General features: G+C 38.5%; 4 protein-coding genes across 5 annotated transcripts; 2 read left to right on the forward strand and 2 right to left on the reverse strand.

Moving 5' to 3' along the window:
* The first annotated feature begins 1,048 nt into the window (after positions 1-1,048).
* On the forward strand, positions 1,049-5,502 carry LOC111810446 (probable ADP-ribosylation factor GTPase-activating protein AGD8). The gene is made up of 7 exons (XM_023697153.1): positions 1,049-1,277; positions 1,418-1,536; positions 3,174-3,606; positions 3,747-4,010; positions 4,593-4,715; positions 5,014-5,115; positions 5,209-5,502. The coding sequence occupies exons 1-7, from the start codon at positions 1,209-1,211 to the stop codon at positions 5,314-5,316; spliced, it is 1,218 nt and encodes a 405-aa protein (XP_023552921.1). The 5' UTR covers positions 1,049-1,208; the 3' UTR covers positions 5,317-5,502.
* A 630-nt stretch (positions 5,503-6,132) lies between these two features.
* LOC111810003 (ubiquitin carboxyl-terminal hydrolase 20-like) lies at positions 6,133-10,831 on the forward strand. 2 transcript variants are annotated; one of them, XM_023696532.1, is made up of 13 exons: positions 6,133-6,652; positions 6,782-6,837; positions 6,925-7,045; positions 7,136-7,240; positions 7,462-7,631; positions 7,716-8,054; positions 8,152-8,274; positions 8,652-9,102; positions 9,187-9,902; positions 9,979-10,197; positions 10,279-10,415; positions 10,498-10,595; positions 10,671-10,831. In XM_023696532.1, the coding sequence occupies exons 1-9, from the start codon at positions 6,463-6,465 to the stop codon at positions 9,459-9,461; spliced, it is 1,830 nt and encodes a 609-aa protein (XP_023552300.1). In that variant the 5' UTR covers positions 6,133-6,462; the 3' UTR covers positions 9,462-9,902; positions 9,979-10,197; positions 10,279-10,415; positions 10,498-10,595; positions 10,671-10,831. The 2 variants fall into 2 exon arrangements, with proteins under 2 accessions (XP_023552300.1, XP_023552299.1); XM_023696531.1 differs by having other exon boundaries at positions 6,133-6,837.
* Positions 10,832-10,986: 155 nt separating this feature from the next.
* On the reverse strand, positions 10,987-11,986 carry LOC111810004 (glycine-rich cell wall structural protein 1.8-like). Its single transcript, XM_023696533.1, has one exon. It carries the CDS (start codon positions 11,945-11,947, stop codon positions 11,162-11,164), a length of 786 nt encoding a protein of 261 aa, XP_023552301.1. The 5' UTR covers positions 11,948-11,986; the 3' UTR covers positions 10,987-11,161.
* Positions 11,987-17,099: 5,113 nt separating this feature from the next.
* LOC111810502 (glycine-rich cell wall structural protein 2-like) lies at positions 17,100-17,867 on the reverse strand. The gene has a single exon (XM_023697210.1). The coding sequence runs from the start codon at positions 17,865-17,867 to the stop codon at positions 17,100-17,102; it is 768 nt and encodes a 255-aa protein (XP_023552978.1).
* Positions 17,868-19,480: the final 1,613 nt, after the last annotated feature.

A 19,480-nucleotide genomic window follows, 5' to 3' on the forward strand; every position in this document is an offset into this window, starting at 1 on the left:
GGAGGGCTCTCTTTGGCTATCTCCATTTTTATGTTATCTCTAGGGGTACCGTCCATTTTAACCTTTGTCGGGCGGGTTGAATTAGTATAGTTCAAAATTAGAGAAGACGGCTAGATTGGTTTTATTTTATGTTATGTCACCGTCCATGAGCACGAGAAAGTTTTTCAATACGCTGCGATAGTGAGAATGTTACTTTCATTCATTATTAATCAGGTCAACATATTCACGTGAGTTGAGTTCGTAACGTTCAAAATTCGAAAAGACGGCTAGGCTGGTTTTGTTGTAAGTTACCCACCGTCCACAGAGATGAGAAACATTTTCAACACGCTACAATTTATAGGGTCAATACAATTCGCATGAGTCGAGCTCGAATAGTTTAAAATTCGAGAAGACGGGTACGTTTATTATATATATATATATATATATATATATATATATTCAGAAAAAGCCCAATATGAGGCCCATCTTGATTCAGAAGCCCTAAAGCAATTATGGGTAAAGGCCCACGCCAAGCCCTCCAATATAGTTTAATTACCATTTTGTCCTTGAATTTTTAAGTTTATTTAATTTTAAATCCTAAATTATATAGTTTATTTTATGTTGGTCGTCTATTTTTAGTTTATTATTAAAAAATAAAAAATACACGATATCAAGACAATTTTTTATTCGTCCCAAATGCTAAAATATTAAAATCAAGACAATAATATTCGTCGTAAAAAAAAAAAAAGTAAATTTATCGTGATAATCGATATCAAAAAGTAAAAAAAACTTTTTTATAAGTTTAATACTCGAGGGCTCCACGGGAAATAAATAATAGATATCGATTATGATGTTGGTGGATGAAAGTCCCACATCGGTTAATTTAGAGAATGATCATGGATTTATAATCAAGGAATAGTATCTTCATTGGCATCAGACATGTGAGGGAAGCCAAAAGCAAAATTACTAGAGCTTATGTATGATGCCAGTATGAATATCGCCCATAAATATAATTTTTGAGGGGTAATTTGAGTTAATTCAACGGATTGTCAAAGATATTCATGTTGACGGCTTAATGCCACCGTCGTGGGTTGTTGTTAGGGTTAAATTTGAGAGCTGAAATCCAAATTTGTGTTCACCCACTCGTCTTCTCCATTTCAATTTCCCGAAGGAGGTGTTCCTTCAAGCACACCTCTTTGGGGATTTTTTTCTCTTCCAATTCCTCTCCAATGGCCTCCGACACCTTCTCCGACAAGAACGTCGTCTTCAGGAAGCTCAAATCCAAGTCCGAAAACAAGGTAGATTCCCTTTTCCGTTGCTTTTTTTTCCGATTCCTCTTCGTTTCATTTCGATTTTGAGTTTCCTCCCCCCGATCTGTGTGTTTCATCTCCAGATCTCTGACTCACTTCCTTGATTCTGGTTATTTTTTGAATCCCAGACGTGTTTTGATTGCAATGCTAAGAATCCGACTTGGGCTTCTGTTCCCTATGGGATCTTCCTCTGTATTGATTGCTCCGCTGTGCATCGCAGCCTTGGCGTCCATGTTAGCTTCGTCAGGTGAATTATTACTATTACTTTGTTTAGGGTTTTGATTCCAGGCACTCTTGTTTTCGAATCATTACTATATTTTTGTTTTGCTAAATGGAGTATGTGTTATGTGTAGTTATTAGAAGTGCATTGCATTGCTTCTATGTGTTTAGTCATCTATGTTAAACCCTGTCCTCCTACTTCCTCGCCCAGCCTTACGCTCTAACATGTTTTTAGAATGTATGGTTTGTCATTTGTAGACACCTTTAGATTATTTCCTAGAAAACTCAAATTGGGTGATGAGAATTACAATATACCAAAGTGATAAGAAATAACAAATTAAATTATATGGAAATCATGTGAATGTGCATACGTAAAGGCCTCGCTCGATGATCACTTGGTTTTTGGGGTTTAAAATACTAGTTCCACTTATTGAGTTTCTTTGTTTTGTTATCTACTTCTAATGTTTTTAAAACCCGAGCTAAGTTGAGAATATAGAAAAAACATGGCTACTGTAAAATATTACGAAGGCGTACATTTTTATATATCGAAACTGTTGCCTCACAAAAGTGTAAATACACATGTATCTTTATGTATGAGAACAAGATGAGGTTCGGGCTAGCACTGTAGTGGCTATTTATTGATGCAGGATGGTTCTGCAATAGACGTTTATTTTTTTTTTTCGTGGAAAGACAGATTTCAGAGAAATATTTGTAACCTTCCTAACCTCAGGCAAGGACTGGTCCTTAGTCCGTCTGCCTTATCGTTCCAATGTGGTCGATCTGCCAACTGTTAGTACACATGCATGACTATGATTATGTAAAAAAATATTTGTTCCATCTTGATTTTGAATTCTTCACCCTTTGGATCGCATCTTCAGAGAATGCGTTTGTTGTTCTTCATTATTATAAACGTCAATGGTCATATTATCCAGATCTCCCTGTGTTAACAGCTTGTCAGTTTCAAATTTATAAACTGCTGGTCCAGCTTGGTTTTGCCACCGCGTCGACGATTTAACATTAGTTCATTGTCTCCTCTCATGGATGTGTTCCTTTATACTTGTTTCTTTCTGACCTCTGCAAAAGAAAGACCTAAATCCCTTTGGAGAAATGCAGTTTCTTCTGTTTGTAGGGTCGGGAAATTTAGAAAACTAGGAATAGTTGTCTTTGTAAAGATAGCAAGGGGAGTTCACAGAGACTTACGATATAATTATTTCAGTACGTACATATGAGTGTATAATGCGAAATGATTTTGTAGCTGCCTCTTCTTAATTTTTGCTAGTTAGGTGCCTTAGTTTCCCCATTTTATTCCCTAGTCAAGTTACTGGGGACGCGAGGCTGACTTCGAGTCACACAATCCTCTTCTGTCAAAATTTTGCAGTCTATTACTTGTCAAAATCAAATGTTAGTGGCCTAAAAGAAAGCACTACATGTATTGAGTCAACAGAACTCTTAGTTGCATTTGGTGAACTGTAAGTGCAGTTTATTATCTCTAATTTCTTTCCGATTCCTGTTGATATTAAATACATGTGGCTTGCATAACTTGCTACTCAGGGTTTCAAGTGAAATAACGCGTCAAAGGTTATGATAGTCTTGAAAAGTATCTGAGAGTACAAGTCCCTTATGATGGGAATGATTTTGATGTTATTAGGTTCTTCAATTATGTAGGTCCACAAATTTAGACTCTTGGACTGTGGAGCAGCTTAAAACAATGAGCTTTGGAGGAAATAACCGAGCACAGGTTTTCTTTAAGCAGCATGGATGGTCCGACGGAGGCAAAATCGAGGCCAAATATACATCAAGAGCTGCTGAATTGTATAAACAATTACTTTCAAAAGAAGTTGCTAAAAGTATGGCAGAAGAGATGGCGTTGCCATCTTCCCCAGTTTCTTCTCTGTCAGGCCAAGTAACAAATGGACCTCCTGATGTTAAGACTAATGAAGTTGCTAAAGACAATGTCTCTGGAAAGCAAGAAGCTCCCGAAAGTTCTGCCTCGCCAAAAGCTTCTCAGACGGTATTCTCAAGTACTGTGAAGAAGCCCATTGGTGGGAAGAAGCCAGGGAAAACTGGGGGACTTGGTGCCCGAAAGCTCACTACCAAGGTAATAATAATGCGTTCTACCACTGTGAACAGACCGTAATTTGTTATATTGGATAAAGTCGTTAAACCAACTTTCAATTAACCTCGAATATTGTTTTTGAGAAACATTTAGCTTGACTATATAATTTGCACTCCCTGCAGCGAAGTGAAAATTTATATGATCAGAAACCTGAAGAACCCACAGTTCCAGTTTCATCTTCAACTGCGATCAAAACTCCTGCAACTGGTTCATCTGTTGCATCTCGCTTTGAATATGTAGAAAATGTCCAATCATCTGATGTCAATTCTAGTGGCTCTCATGTAATTAGCCATGTGGCTCCTCCAAAGGCATCGGGATTCTTTGCTGAATTTGGAATGGATGGGGGTTTTCCAAAGAAAGCGAGTTCCAGTTCATCGAAAGTGCAGGTTCGGAATTGTACTTACTGAGTTTGTAATGAATTTAGTATGCATCACTGAATCAACCATGAGAAAATGAGGAATTGTCTAATGTAGGCCGTAAATCTGAAACTCTTTGCTGTTGTCATCCTGTCATTATTCATGAATCATGTTTATCCGTAGTCGTGCATAATTGATGGTATGTCTTCATGCATCCACGACTAGCTTTTTGCATCTTATGTTTATTCTTTTTTGGTGTCCGAGTATAAAATTCTCTTTTATTGAACACTTTTGGTACTCAAAAAATGAATTACTCTGAAAATGCCACATCTTTTCCCTGATTTCATGGGACGAAAATTTTCGGACAATGTCTGTTACTTGTTGCACTGGTTGAAATAGGTTGCAATTTCTTTTTTGGGTAAGTTTCGTGAACACGCCTTTACGATAAGAAGCGATTTATTGCTAGTCAAACAGAACCCATTAGAATTCCTAAAAAAAATACCTCAGTAATGGTATGCACAAACACGTATCATGCTGGTTGATGATGACATGGGTTCATAACATGTCTCTTCATTTGGTCTCTGTTCTCATCTCACAATATGATGATGTCAGATTGAAGAAAGCGATGAAGCGAGGAAGAAGTTCTCCAATGCCAAATCTATTTCGTCAGCTCAATATTTTGGTGATCAGAACAGAGCTGATGCTGAAGCTCAGGCCTCCCTGCAAAAGTTCTCGGTATGTACCTTTATCGTTAATGAAGCGGAAATTGTTATCCAGACTTTTCTAGTCGTACCTTTGTATACTGACCTCTTACCATATGTGACCCTTCAATCCTTCATGATGGAACCTGAGATCCTTTGAGTTAAGCTTCTTTCACTTTCTGTATACTGGTATCGTGGCACGACGAACGATATTTTGTTTCATACGTTCCACAGATTGGATGCAAGTCGTTTCTTTATACAGCCAAGATCTCTGATTTGAAATGGGTATATAATAGTTTCATTCCTCTTATTCTCCATCCTTCAATTCGCAGGGTTCGGCTTCCATCTCTAGTGCCGATCTATTCGGTCACCAACAAGATAATCTTTCCGCTGATCTTACTGCAACCGAGTTTATTAACCGGATTTCTATTCAGGTTCTAAGCTATCCTTGCTTGTTCTCGTAATCTTCTAAAACTATTTAGTGCATTTTAGCATGATGTTACATACATCCTTATTTAAACTGCCAGGCACAGCAGGATCTTTCTTCTCTCAAGAACATAGCTGGAGAAACAGGGAAGAAGCTAAGCTCTTTGGCATCCACATTAATTACAGATCTTCAGGACAGAATCATCTGATACAGTTTTAAGTGTTTGTTCTCCACTGTAGAATTTGCCCGAACTCAAAACTCGAACTCGATACAGTTTTTTTTATTATTACCCTTCGATTTTATTACTCAGGAATGTAAAGAAAATTCAGTATACAGATTCTTTCAAAAACGACGTTTTACCCAGGACTTGAATTGGCTGGTTACTTTGTTTTTCTAGCTTGCTGCATTGATGAACCATGTGCCTTAGTTCTATTTACAGCAAACATACCATATTTTCACCCCTTCTCATAATAGCTTAGGACCTCAATTTGTATTGAGTTTTGCTTTTAGTTATGAGTTTTTTGGATCGAATCATGTGTGATGTGTTGTATGATTATTTAGTCTCGTTATTAAAAGGTTTAGGAGACCGACCGATGATCTATGAGATTAGTTTTAAGATGTCTCTCTAGTCTACGAAGCTTAGCAAATGGATTTGATCGTTCTTGGTTTCGGGAATATTAAATTTAGGAACTAAACTTATATTTCGATGGGGTTGATGGCGAATTTGAGTATCGCACAACGGGTTTGGACATACCGCCTGACCTATGAGACAAAACAAATTGGTCTTTTGTGCACGTTTGTATAAAATTTTATTATTATTTTTTATGAGGAGAAATTTATTTGGAAGAGTTATAAATTTTTAGTAAATATTTTGAATTGATAAATTTTTTAAAATCTTGATTTAATAATTTAAGAAAGAAAATGATTCAATAAAGAGTAAGGAGGCTTTAGGGTTTTTAGAGAAAGGGGTAGTAGTTGAGATTTGAGTGTCAGTCTCCACAACGAACTGTTGAGAAAGGAATTAAAAAACGAAATCAACTGTCGATTATCGTCCTCCGCGTCCTTTCCTCTAATTCTCTCTTCAAAATTTCCTTTTCCCCCTTTTGTTCTGAAGCGGAAAGGTCCAATTTTTGGGAGTTTTTGAGTTTTCCCTCCCTTTTCAAATCATACCTTAAAACCCCTCCAATTGATTTTCGTTTTCCCTCTCTTTTCCGGTTCCCCCGCTCCAATTTTCCCCTGAAATCTTCCCCCTCTTTCGTTTTCTCTCCAATTTTCCATAACCCATCTCTGTTTCGTTTCATTAGAGCTCGTTTTTTCTTGTTTTCACCCTAATTATCTTCTTCCACTCTCTTTAATGGCGACCCATCTGGCGGAATCTCAAGAAGCCGATAGATATTTGGTTCCTCCGTTGGAAATTGAAGGTGGGTATTGGCAGTCGACTACTGATCAAGCCCTAACTCAGCAATCTCTGCCTCCGCCGTCGTCTTGTGGAGGTGGGGATTTTTCCTTTTCGCCTATTGACGGCTCTGCTAATCAGTCTTGGGGTACTTCTTCGATAAACCCTAATGGGTCTTCGTCATTTTCAATTTACTCGTCTGATTCTGATGCACTCGTGCCATTGCCCTCTTTGCCCGTTTCATCATTCGTTGACAATTCATTGAATTGTTCTTCAGAACAAGGTTTCCCAACAAGTTCAGTGGCTGCCCAAGGAGCCAAATCTTTATCAGTGGTGAGTCCCTCTTGTTATTAGTTATTTGCAATTCGTTGTAATTCACAGCTTTTGGGCTTTGATTTTGGTTATGTTCTTATTTCGTAGGGTGCGGGGCTTGCAAATATGGGTAATACTTGCTTTATAAACGCAATCCTGCAGTGCCTCACTCATACTGCTCCATTTGTGGAGGGTCTTCGATCTGTCACTCATGATATGCCTTGTAACAGTAAGATCTTCATAATTTCCGATGTGTTCTATCTGTTTATGAAATTTTATTTATCCAATAGTTGTTAAAGATCGCAAAATTGCACCGCAGGTGAAGATCTTTGTGTTCTTTGTGCAATTCGTGATCATATCGAGCTCTCCTTAACATCTATGGGCGGGATTATCTCCCCACTTCGACTTGTTGATAACTTGAACTGTATCCTTTTCTGTATTTTTTTCCACAAGATTTGTATTCTTTCAAATTTCTGTTAATTAGTGCTTTTTGTCTGTTGTGTGATGTGATTATCTATGATTTTTGGATATGAATGGTTTGTGTTGCGTGTATTTGAGGTTGCAGTTGTTTATATACTTCTCTATTTGATCATATTAGCATTTGAAAACTTTGGTATACTGTTGTTATTCTTAAGCTATTATTAGACTTCTCGTCTTGTTTTCGGAGATACCAGCAGGAAGACGCCCATGAGTTCCTGCAGTGCTTCTTGGATAAACTCGAAAGATGCCTGGTAAGAGAAGCCAAGGATCAAATTTCTTTTGAGGATGATGATGATCTAGTGAATAACGTGTTTGGTGGTCGTCTCATAAGCAACGTAAGAACGTTAATTATCTGTTCTGTTCTGTTTAGAGTATTGAGCTTCTGTTTCTTGCCATTTAACAATTTGCGTTATATTCAGCTATGCTGCTGTAATTGTGGCCATTGTTCTGAAACCCACGAGCCTTTGGTCGACCTGAGCTTGGAGATTGAGAATGTCGACTCCCTTTCTAGTGCTTTGGAGTCTTTCACCAAGGTGGAGAAGATTGGTGATCCAGAGACAAAATTTAAGTGTGAAAACTGCAAAGAAGAGGTGTTGGTGGAGAAGCAGCTTAAGCTCGAAAAGATCCCTTTGGTTACTACATTCCACTTAAAGAGATTCAAGGCTGATAGTTCTTTCGTCGAGAAAATCGAAAAGCACTTGGAGTTTCCGTTAGAGTTAGATTTGCAGCCGTACAGCGTGAGAGGCCGTGATGCAGAGGTAAAGCCTAAATTTTCTTATCTTAGAGTGATGCCCCACATTTGGTTTTGAGGTTCATTACTGATGTTTTCTCTGTCTTTCCCTTTGATGATAAAAGGTGGAGCTCAAGTATGAATTATATGCAATTGTGGAACACACAGGGTTTTCCTCTACTTCTGGACATTACTTCAGCTTCGTTCGCTCGTCTCCCGATACGTGGCACAGAATGGATGACTCAATGGTATAACATTTATGAACTATTTTTCAGTTTTGTTTAGATTGGCAAATGATTGAGGCAAATGATTGAGTTAGTGATTAGTTTCCTTTCCATTCGTTCTTCGTTTCGTGTTTTCTTCTTTCCCCGACTTCTCAAGGTCTTGTTGGTCCTGCATTTGGGTACTTGCCATTGGCTGTAAATCAGTAGAATCATTTAGATCTCGTCATCATTTTCAAAACTTTAGTAGCCGTTACGTATTTTTGAATTACGACATTTGATCTGATGTTGTGCTGTCGTGATCTTTTTGGCCTTGTGGATAACTACTATCAAGAGTATGCTTTAGGGAAGTGCAATAAGCTTGTTCTGAAGAAGAAAAGCTATCTGGTTTTGATGTTATGTAGGTTACTCCAGTTAGTGAAGATTATGTTCTGTCAAGGGAGGCTTACATTCTGTTATATAAGAGGAAGGGAACTTCATGGTTCTCGAGTTTAATCCAACAACGAGATCCTTGCTTGAATTCATGTTCCGATACTTTGCATAGTATCGATACTGTTCGCTCTTCGTTGTCTGCTGAATCTATCGTCAATTGTGAAACTACGAATGTGCCTGTGGATACGTTGCGGCTGAGTCCTGCTCAGTTTTCTGTTGAAATGGGGGAGCAAGATACTGGTGCCAATGATTTGGGAAATCCTACCTCTGCTAACTTGCATATATTTGAGAGTGCAGCACTCGAGTCTTCTCCCATCGTACCTAAGAACCTCTGCTCGAACGGCAACGATGAAGGTATTGATGGGTTTCGTCCTCTATCACCGACGAGATCTCCCAGCCCTGATATCGTTTTCCAAACTCCAGGTAAAGCGTTGTTCTTATCTTTATATGTTTTCTATTTGATGTTGGTTGGACTGTATTGATCTAGGAAGTTTATATTTTGTTCAGAACCACAATACCAAATCCCAGTCAGTCATCTGAAGACCGAAAAGTGCTCGACGTCTGGAAGGCCATCGAACAAGGGTGTGGAAGATCCTGAAAGAAAAGCAGCCCTGAGATACATTAAGAAAAGCATGCCGGGTTCGAGAGGGTTGAAAATGATCAATGCTATATTGGGACCTCAAAATGAAGGTCCCTTAAACAAGAAGAAGAGACTAAGGTCATTGCCATGCAAAAGGTCAAGCCCGCCGAACAATCGTCGCAAAACGAGTATAGTTTTGTGATGCACTTCGTAGCCAGCCAAAACCGAAGTGAACCGAGTTGATAGATTTTGCTAAGTAGTTCCCTTGCCTTTTACCCTTCTTTTCTGTTGTTTTAGAGGTAAATATGTGGTGGAAGACGTTTAAAATTTATTTCTAGCTATCATAAGTTCGGGTTTTGGGTTCGACCTCGGTGAATCGAGATGCTTTTTCAATCTGTATAGAGAAACGTTTTCAGTTCGAATGCTCTACATGTTATATAATCAAATTCTGTGTTGACAATCTGTTCCAATTTATTACTACTTTTTGATCTTGAATGATTCTTTAGAGATGATTACTATGCTCAGTAGTGAAGAAAGTGTAGATTTTGACAGAATCAATGAGAATGTTTGTTGGTTTGTTGAGGAGAATCCAACACATATTCTTGAAAGCATCAAAGCTTGTTCTTTAATATTCTGAAGCCAGGTAAACACATGAACACTACCTAGTCTTCCAACAACATTCTTTCCTTTCCTAATCTTGTTGTCTTGTGACATGGCAGAGGCTGGAGACGAAGCCATGGGAGACGACGGTATCGCTACCCCGACTCCAACGCCAAGTTTCAGCTCATCATCAGAGGCTGCAAACAGACACATAGTGGTCGTCATGGACGGAATGGAAGAGTTCACAACAAAGCCACTCGAATGGGCGTTAGATAACGTCATCAAGCCTGGTTGCGTCGTTACTCTCATCGGCGCCATGCCGTGGCTCAACATTCCTCGTTAGTAATCAAGTTTGTTTTCCTTTCTCTTGCACAATCTTGTTGTATTCTCTAAAGATCATTGTACTGTTCTTGATGAAGTTTCTTCCAAAACTTGGTTGGATATTTGGCCATTCAACTTGGAGGAGATGCCATTTGTGAGAGGGGAAAGGGAGTGTATCACTGAACCCAAGTATGCAAAACTTGAAGCTGTGCTATCTCTCTGTACACAATATGGTGTATGTATAGATATCTACATATCAATATATATATCTATATATATGTATATATGTATATCATTGAGTATTGTTTGTTCTTCAGGTTGTGCCACAAAAGAAGGTTATAATGGGTCACCCACTTAGGCTGCTGATTGTTGAGCAAATCTCTGGGCTTCATGCAACATGGGTTGTATTCGACAAGTAAGCTATCTATCAATTGTGTTTGTTTGTTTAAGGTATTAAGAGAACTGATAAACATAACAACAAACATGACAGACATCAAAGAAATAACAGAGCCTTTTATGCCAAGAAAATTAAATGCAATATGGTGATGCTCAAAGAAGATGGTGGTGTTGATATGATCAATAGGGAGCCTGAATTTCCTAGCGCTTCCACTTCCGATTCCAAACCGTCTTATTCTACGTTAACTAGTTGAATCGTTGTCGTTTTAAGTTTCGTACAACTTTTGATCTAGTTGAATCGAAGTTATCATGACTCGATTGGTTGATCTGTTGTTATTTCAGGGTATGCTCATGTTTAGCATATTTTGTGGGGATGTGTATTAGAATAGGAGGTGATGATATCTGTGCTCGACTCCATGAACATCTCGACTGGTATACAAATTGAAAAGTAGTAAATCACACTAGAATTTGGATTACATTGAAATATGAAATGGGAATGTTTATGAATCAATTAAGGGTACTTTGTGTCCCGTTCTTTGATCATCACAATAGTAAACTTAATATTCATTAAGAACAACGTAATTTTCATGGTGCATACCCACCACCATGTCCTCCGCCTTGTCCGCTGCCTCCGCCAGCTCCATATCCACCTCCTTGTGCACCTCCACCACCATAGCCGCCGCCGGAGCCGCCTCCTCCGCCGCCTCCATGTCCTCCTGCTCCACTTCCTGAGCCGCCTCCTTCTCCTCCGCCACTTCCGTATCCACCTCCATTTGCTCCTCCGCCACCATACCCACCACCGGAACCGCCACCTCCTCCACCTCCATGCCCTCCTGCTCCGCTCCCTGAGCCGCCTCCTTGTCCTCCGCCACTTCCGTATCCACCGCCATTTGCTCCTCCGGCACCATAACCACCACCGCCTCCACTTCCCCCACCACCTCCTCCTCCATAACCTACTCCCCCACTACCATAACCACCACCTGACCCAGCTCCACCTCCACTTCCATATCCACCACCGGGGCCATAACCACCACCGCTACCACCTCCACTTCCTCCACCACCACCACCACCATTGCCATAACCACGATCTTCTCCACCTCCATATCCAGCGCCACTTCCTTCACCTCCACCATTTCCATATCCAACACCTCCATATCCAGAGCCACCTCCACCTCCGCGTCCTCCTCCACCACCACCGGCATATCCAGCAGTAACTCCATACCCGCTACCACCACCAGATCCAACAGAAACGCGGCCTAACACCGGGACTTGGACATTGCCATCATAGGCAACAAGGGTTCTAGCTGCAGAAGCTAACCCAAAACCCAACAAAGCAAAGAAAACAAGGTATTGCATTGCATGATTCTCCATGGGTATTCAAAACACAAGATCTATGTCTATAATGCATACTCTGATTCCTTTATATAGGAATTGGCGGAGTGAGGATCATCTCCTAAGTGGGTTAAAAGCACATGCAAAAGTGGCCCAATATCCATTACCCATTAGTGTGCCTCCGCTGTTTCCCATAACTGTGTTTCACCAAACAATCGACTTCGGATCAATCAAATTTTACCTACCCGACTTATGGTTCGCTTTGACCCATTACATATTGTCGTTAGTCTTACGGTCTTAAAACGCGTTACTAGAAAGAGATTTTTACACTCTTATAAGAACGGGTATAACGCTCGGTATCTAGCTCTAATACTATTCGCAACATTCCAAACCCACTACTAGTAGATATTGTTTGCTAAGAAGACTAAGAATAATGCTTAGATGGATTGATGCGACATTCGACAAATAGTTGGATATTTGCCACTTCATTTACCTACTAATTATCATTAAATTGATGAATCGATCTCCATTCTATATCTATCTTGGTTCATACTTGAAACCAAAAAAAATTGGACTTATTTGAAGAAAAGTTAGGTCACCATTCTCGATCGACTTTTCTTGAATTATTTTTAAGAGTGAAGACCGTTCTCACGAATCGACATGAATCCTTTTAGAATGCTATTTTCTCATTCATATGTTTTTTAGAAATTTTTTTCGAAGGTCACATGGCATAGACTTAACTCTAGAGTTTCTATGATTGAGCCACGAAAAAGAATGTGCACCTTGTTGGTATAATGTGAGATCCCATATCGGTTGGAGAGGGGGAGCGAACCATTCCTTCTAAGGGTGAAGCTTTTACTCTATTAGGGGTAAAGCTTGCCCATGTTCAGGTGAATATAGCTTCTTCTTGTATAGAGCATGTGTAACAGTCTAAGCCCACTACTAGTAGATATGACCATTTTTTAGTTTTCTGTTTTGAGCTTCCCCTTAAATTTTTAAAACGTGTTTTCCAGGGAGAGGTTTCCACACCCCTATAAAAAATGCTTCGTTTACCTCTCCAATGAACCGTTAGAACATGAGAGCTTAGTGTTGAGGATTGTTGGGAGGGAGTCCCACGTTGGCTAATTTAGGGAATGATCATAGGTTTATAAGTAAGGAATACATCTCCATTGGTTTGAGGCCTTTTGGGAAACCAAAGCAAAGACATGAGAGCTTATGCTCAAAGTGGGCAATATCATACCATTGTGGAGATCCGTGATTCCTAACACTTAGATATGTGGAAGAAACTTTAAAGGCTAAAACGGAACTGCGCAACGCTAAACTCTTAGATGAGGAGAATGAAACATTTCTTATAAAGGTGTAGAAATCCTTCTATCGAAATGGAAAGCCCAAAGAGGATAATATTTGCTAGTAGTGAGCTTGAGTTGTTACATAGAATGCCAGAACAATGTTAGGAACCACGACTCTCTACAATGGTATTATATTGTCTACATTGAACATAAAGTCTCGTGACTTTGAATTTTTTTTTTAATGAAATGAGCACTCTTGTTTCTCAACACAACTCGCAAACAACTTAGACCCAACAAATAAATGATGCTCGGCCTCATGTACAACCTCTAACTTTATCCATTTAGCATTGTTCTAGATGACTCTTCTACCACAAATCTTCACTAGAACTACACATTCGAAATTTACAACTTTTTTGTTTGAACACGTGAGGATTCTATTGATATCGATACCACTTGATAGGAACAAAAACCTTCTCAATGATATGATATTGTCCACTTTGAATATAAGCTCTACAAATTTGTTTTTGGTTTCCCCAAACAGACTCTATAAACTAATATAAAACTTCAACGATTCTCAACAAACCCCTCATAATTCTCGGGTTTATGCAATATATGAAGGTGGGATCGAACTTCTAACCTTGTAATCGTACCAAAATTGAGAGAAAGAAGGTAGTGTGAACGATGAAGTAGAAAAGTAGCAGCAAAAGAGAGTGTGTAATGGACATTTATGAATTCCCACAAGCTAATGCCTAAAACCCTTTGTCTCTATGGTTTGATGGATCATTGTTTTTGAATCATAACAACGTGTGGGTCTCTCTCTCCATTATCTCATATTGCTTCCTTTAGTGGATATCTCCTTTTTGTTCACGCTTCAACAAGCTTTGTATTTCTACACTTTTCTTCTTCTTTATATGCTTTAAATGCATCATTTCTGACGTCTAAATGAAGTTTGTAGTATAGAGATCAAGCTCGATCTGAGAATATTTGTGAGATCTTACGTCAGTTAGAGAGGTAAACGAAACATTTTTTATAAGGGTGTGAAAACTTTTCTGTAGTAGACATGTTCTAGAACCTTGAAGGAAAACCCAGAAGGGAAAATTCAAAGAGGACAACATCTATTCGCGGTAAACTTGAATTACTACAATATTTTTCAATTCACTCATACATATTTCAAGAACATAAGAACAATCAAATGTGTTTCTTCAATGACCTAACTTCTAAGACATGATCAGATCATAACCGCTACGATGAGTTTTTTCAAAACTAAATTAAGTTGGAAATAACAAAAGAGCTCAACAACCAGTTTTGGACCGAGTCCGACTCAATTTTTCATCCTCATTCGATCTCGAGATTTGTTTGTCCTCATGTTTCCTAGTTTTATTTGAATTTTTACTTAAAAGAGACTGATTTTAATTGCTTTTCAATTGTTAGACTCTTTTACTGTAAACTTGAGACGATGGTCTACTTGTATGTATGCACGAGAATTATTGATCATTATGTTATGGCCTTAGAGTAAATTGTCTATTTGTGTGCATAAGAACTTTACCATCCCTTCGAATTGAGCTATGCTTGTAGCAAAAAGTATCATGCTTTTCAAGTAAGTGGCACTTTGAAATTTCGGCTTTGGCTATGCTTGTAGTAGGTATGAAAAGCAGGATATAATTTTTTTTTTTATAGAAATTTGAGCCTAAGCGGGATTGATTCAATCTATGAAACAAGTATGTCGAAGTTATATGATGCATGTTTCTCGAGAAATGAATTGTTAAGCTCTTATTTGGATGGACCTGAAAACATGTTTTTAGTATGATAAAAAGTACGTTATAGGAACTTGTTATAAATATTTGAGCATGAGATGATATAAGTTGAACGTTATTATGCATGTTTTTCTAAGAAAAGTACGAATTGAACTATGAACGGTATGATTTTGAAATTTTGACTAGGTGTCCATGTTAGGTTACTATGCTCTGTCTCTATTATATATGTATATGTCACGACCCAAATTTTTACAATGAACCGTGAACGACAATGTTGTGTAGTGTGTCTGGATGAAAAACTCGAAAAGACATCAACACAAAAATCATTTATTTCATAAGAAGAAAGTTTCAATACAAAGAATCAAATCGTTGACTAGTTTTTACAATAAAAGTTTGTGAAAGTAAAAGACTAGACTGACGCCCCGGGATATACTTTCCTCTGTGATCATCCACGTCTCTCAAACATGCCCTCTCTCAATCCATAGGATCACGCATCTAAAAAGAAAAATGTAGCAAGGATGAGTATAAAAGTTATGCTTATTAAGCCACCTATTTGTAGGCTCTTATGACGTTGTAGGCTTAACAGATTTCCAAGGACATACAAGCATTCTATACATCATGCTTTCATATTCTTGATTCTCTAATCACCCAATTTCATTTCATGGTAAAACTATCCACCTAGGGTAATTATTCTAGCATGCATGCAATCCAAGCGAATCCTACTAAGTATTGCTTCCTAAATACCGTGGGGTGACTTACATGATTGATGAGTACCTTTTCGTTTAGCGTTTCTACACAAATAAGGTGTCCAAAAAGTGTGATTTTCTTCGATTAGGTCCTAAATCACATAAAAATATGGTTATAATTGGAATCGGGATAAAAATCAAACAAACGGAAGTTGAACGAACCGAAAACCCACTTACACGCGTTGACACGCGTCAAGAGAAGTCTTACTCATGGCTTTCACATGCAAGTACCATGCGCGTGAACTTTCTATAGTCGCGGGTCAGGCATCTGGTTCGCGTCACTCGGGTTGGACCGATGGTTAGTTGATCCGATGGGTTGTGGGTCGGATCGGGTCGATTGGCAGATTGCGGGTCGATTAGGGTTTGTAGAGGCCGCGTGTCATGGAATGAACAAAGCTGCATTGCTCCACACGATGTTCGACGCGTATCTCCACCGTCGCCTGATGCGTGTCCTACTCCTGGTGGTATATGCGGTTCCTTTCACCAATCGACACATGGCTCGCCGAAAATTTTTCTCTCTCCTAACGGATCACGAAATCGATTCGAGTTAGTTTTCTTTCCATTTTTTCTTTTTTATATCTTTTGAGTCTTATCTCGAATTGAAATGTTTCATTGACGAAAGTTATAGCATGTAGATCCATCTAGGCCACATTATTTTTCTTGAATTTAAACATCAACCACAGACTGAGTTGAGTCGGAAATAGGTTATTTACCGTTCTTGGACTATTCTCGGATCTTCACTTTTGGGTCGGGATCTCGACCATACTTCTTCACTCATCCTATGGAAGTAGGGGCTATGGAGTTTTGGACTAGATCACCCTCTGGTACTTCTTTTGAATATGTTTTTGGAACCCTTTGGTTTTTGTATTTTTAGACTTTATGAACCATGTTTTGGGTGTGCGTCCTTGCCTTAATGTGTACTTTAAACGTTGTTTTAAGATTGAATTTTTTTTTTTTATGTGCATGCACGATTAAACCGTCTTAAATTAATGCGTGTTTTTAAATATTCCACGTCTTTGAGTAACAGTCTGTGGCTTGAGTCCTTCGAAAGATGAGTCGTTATAGAAAACCGTCGCTACAAATCAACACTAGTCATTTTAGCATGCTTTTGTTTTCACTTACATGCTTCTTAAAAAAAAAATAAAATTCTTAGGAAGTTACCTAATATAAGATTAGTTGAATATCTATGACTCAATCACTTAAAAGGAATAACGGGTACTAGTAGAAATTTCAGTTCTTTTAAACCCTTAACCCATTTTATCTTTAGGATGATAAACCATGGATTCGAATTTGACATTCATCAAAAAAAGGTTGGACATAGATTAAGAAAACAACATTCTCTCACCCAATTTCTTTATTTTGTTAACATAATGAATATTGGGTTCATTACTTAAGAAGGGTTTCAATTCTTGTTTGAGATGGAGTTTGTGAGTGCATATCCACCGTCATAACCTCCTTCTTCTCCACTTCCTTTGCTATTATCATGTTCTCCTCCGTGAGCTCCTCCACTGCCGTAAGCTCCGCCGGCCCCAATTCCAGAACCACCAGCATGGCCTCCGTAACCACCGCCGGTGCCAATGCCAGAACCACCTGCATGGCCTCCTACTCCGTCTCCCCTTCCATACCCACCGTCGACTCCTCCACCATTTCCATATCCATGGGAATCTCCATACCCATTTCCATTTCCATTTCCATTTCCATTTCTACTTCCATAGCCGATATCATGATCTCTTCCTTGCCCATACCCACCATTGCCTCCATTTTCATAACCTCCACTTCGCCCACCACCGTAACCAACACCATGATCTTCTCCACCTCCATATCTACTCCCACTTCCATATCCTGCTCCTCCTACGCCGGAGCTAACCCCTCCTCCGTATGCATTTCCTCCACCGTTACCATATCCCGAACCCCTTACTCCACCACTTCCATAGCCTGAACCTCCAAGAGCCGACCCTCCGACTCCATATCCTCCACCCGATCTTCCTCCATATACATTATCATAGGATTCGTCACGATGCCCCGAATCGTACCCTTCTCTAGGGTTAGGGCGATCGTAGCCATATTGACGTGTTCGGGGATCATAATCAAGAAGGGTTCGGGCAGCCGAAGCTAAACCTAACCCTACAAGGAGAAGAAAGCTAAGGCACAAGACTCTAGTGATAGCCATGGAGAGAATTTGAGGATGCCTAGAATGAATCCATTGGTCTCCTTATATAGGAAATGGTGGAGGGTTCATAATCTTCTCTATGGTGTGCTTAATGGTAAAGAGGGCGCCACATGCCGAAAAAAGAAGAAAGAAAAAAAAAAAAAAAAAAAGGATATATACCTCCACAATTGTTCATCAGGCAAGCACTATAATGTGCCTTTTCTCATATTTGGCTCACACATTAGATTTGAACTAAATTATATGAATATTTATTTAAGGCTTTGATGTCATCTTCCATTGACACGATCTTACAAGATTTAGTAAGATTTAGAGAAAGAGCAAAGAAAAATTTAAAAGTGTGGGTGAAAGTAATATCTATAGTTCACTACTTAGTTTATTTTGATAGCTTCTTGCTTCACATTAGATAAGGTTGATAATTTATTTGGTTTTAGGAAGATATTTGTATGATTAATTCACAATGGCTATAAAAATCCACTACATAAAGAACATTGATTTAATTAGGGCTCTTTTTCTCTTTTGCTACTTGAGCCGCCATGGGATTTAAGACATGAAATGGGTTATGAAACGATATTGCATTACTATTATATATTTTACATATCATTTATGCATGTTTCCCTAATTCCCACTTGAACAAAATACATTAAATAATCTCCCATTTGGAACACAATAAATGTGGAGTTAATCATCACACATATTTTAATGATATTAAATCCATAGTGTTTGCACTCAAAAAAACCTAAAAAAGAATCTCATATCTGATAGTGCTTAACATATTGAGAGTGATGTACTTTGTCAAATAACATGGTCGCAATTTTATTTTTAGATATATTATCTTATAGATATAATTTTAGAATCTCAACCTTCTTATATAATATTTTTTTAATCTATGGTAAAAGTGGTTCAAAAGGAGCTAAAGCAATGAGAAAGTCTTAAAACTAGCTAAAATAGTTAGAAGATCTCAATTGGATCATAGGTAGTCACTTCAATTGAACCAATCATATCATCATCTTCTATTTAAGAAAAATGTTAGAAAAATGTAAGATTCATCAGCATTCTATGTCTTGTCTTGAGTTAGTTTTTTCATCAAACTTGTAAATCTTGCATCTACGAAGTTAAGAGTATAAGTCATCAATGGTAATCTGCTTACAAGGGAAATCATGGAAGGAAGGCACAATACTCACTAGAAAATTTATGTTGACGTGAAGCGAAGGGATTTAGAGTTCGCAGTGGGATACAAAGTATTTCTTAAGGTGAGCTCGGAGAATATGTGCTAAAACCACTGCACCTAAATGGTGTGAAATTTCTCTATTTATAATAAAAAAAAATTACAAGGATATGGAAATAGCAATAAATGGAAAGATACATATGTGTAATGATTGTCTATATAATAAAAGATCAAATATGATATATATGGTAAACTATAATTTAGTAGTAAATATTCTTAGCACCCCCCGTAAGCTGAGTGTTGAATTTGAACGAATGTGAAGCTTGGATCTGAAAAATTCAAAGAGAGGTCGAGAAACATCTTTTGTGAAGATGTCAACAACCTGGTTCGGAGGAGTCGTAGAGAAGCACTTTCTTGGCCATCGAAAATTGTAGAGGGATCGTCGCTC

This window comes from Cucurbita pepo, chromosome LG14, assembly GCF_002806865.2.
Source record: "Cucurbita pepo subsp. pepo cultivar mu-cu-16 chromosome LG14, ASM280686v2, whole genome shotgun sequence".
NCBI lineage: Eukaryota > Viridiplantae > Streptophyta > Magnoliopsida > Cucurbitales > Cucurbitaceae > Cucurbita > Cucurbita pepo.

Bases quoted from the DNA above. Each gene is read 5' to 3' on its own strand.
- LOC111810003 (XM_023696531.1), top strand. From the start codon at position 6,463: ATGGCGACCCATCTGGCGGAATCTCAAGAAGCCGATAGATATTTGGTT. The intron at 7,241-7,461 runs GTATCCTTTTCT...AGCTATTATTAG, and splicing joins ACTTGTTGATAACTTGAACT to ACTTCTCGTCTTGTTTTCGG. The intron at 8,055-8,151 runs GTAAAGCCTAAA...TGATGATAAAAG, and splicing joins TGAGAGGCCGTGATGCAGAG to GTGGAGCTCAAGTATGAATT.
- LOC111810446 (XM_023697153.1), top strand. From the start codon at position 1,209: ATGGCCTCCGACACCTTCTCCGACAAGAACGTCGTCTTCAGGAAGCTC. The intron at 3,607-3,746 runs GTAATAATAATG...CACTCCCTGCAG, and splicing joins CCCGAAAGCTCACTACCAAG to CGAAGTGAAAATTTATATGA. The intron at 5,116-5,208 runs GTTCTAAGCTAT...TTAAACTGCCAG, and splicing joins TTAACCGGATTTCTATTCAG to GCACAGCAGGATCTTTCTTC.
- LOC111810502 (XM_023697210.1), bottom strand. From the start codon at position 17,867: ATGGCTATCACTAGAGTCTTGTGCCTTAGCTTTCTTCTCCTTGTAGGG.
- LOC111810004 (XM_023696533.1), bottom strand. From the start codon at position 11,947: ATGGAGAATCATGCAATGCAATACCTTGTTTTCTTTGCTTTGTTGGGT.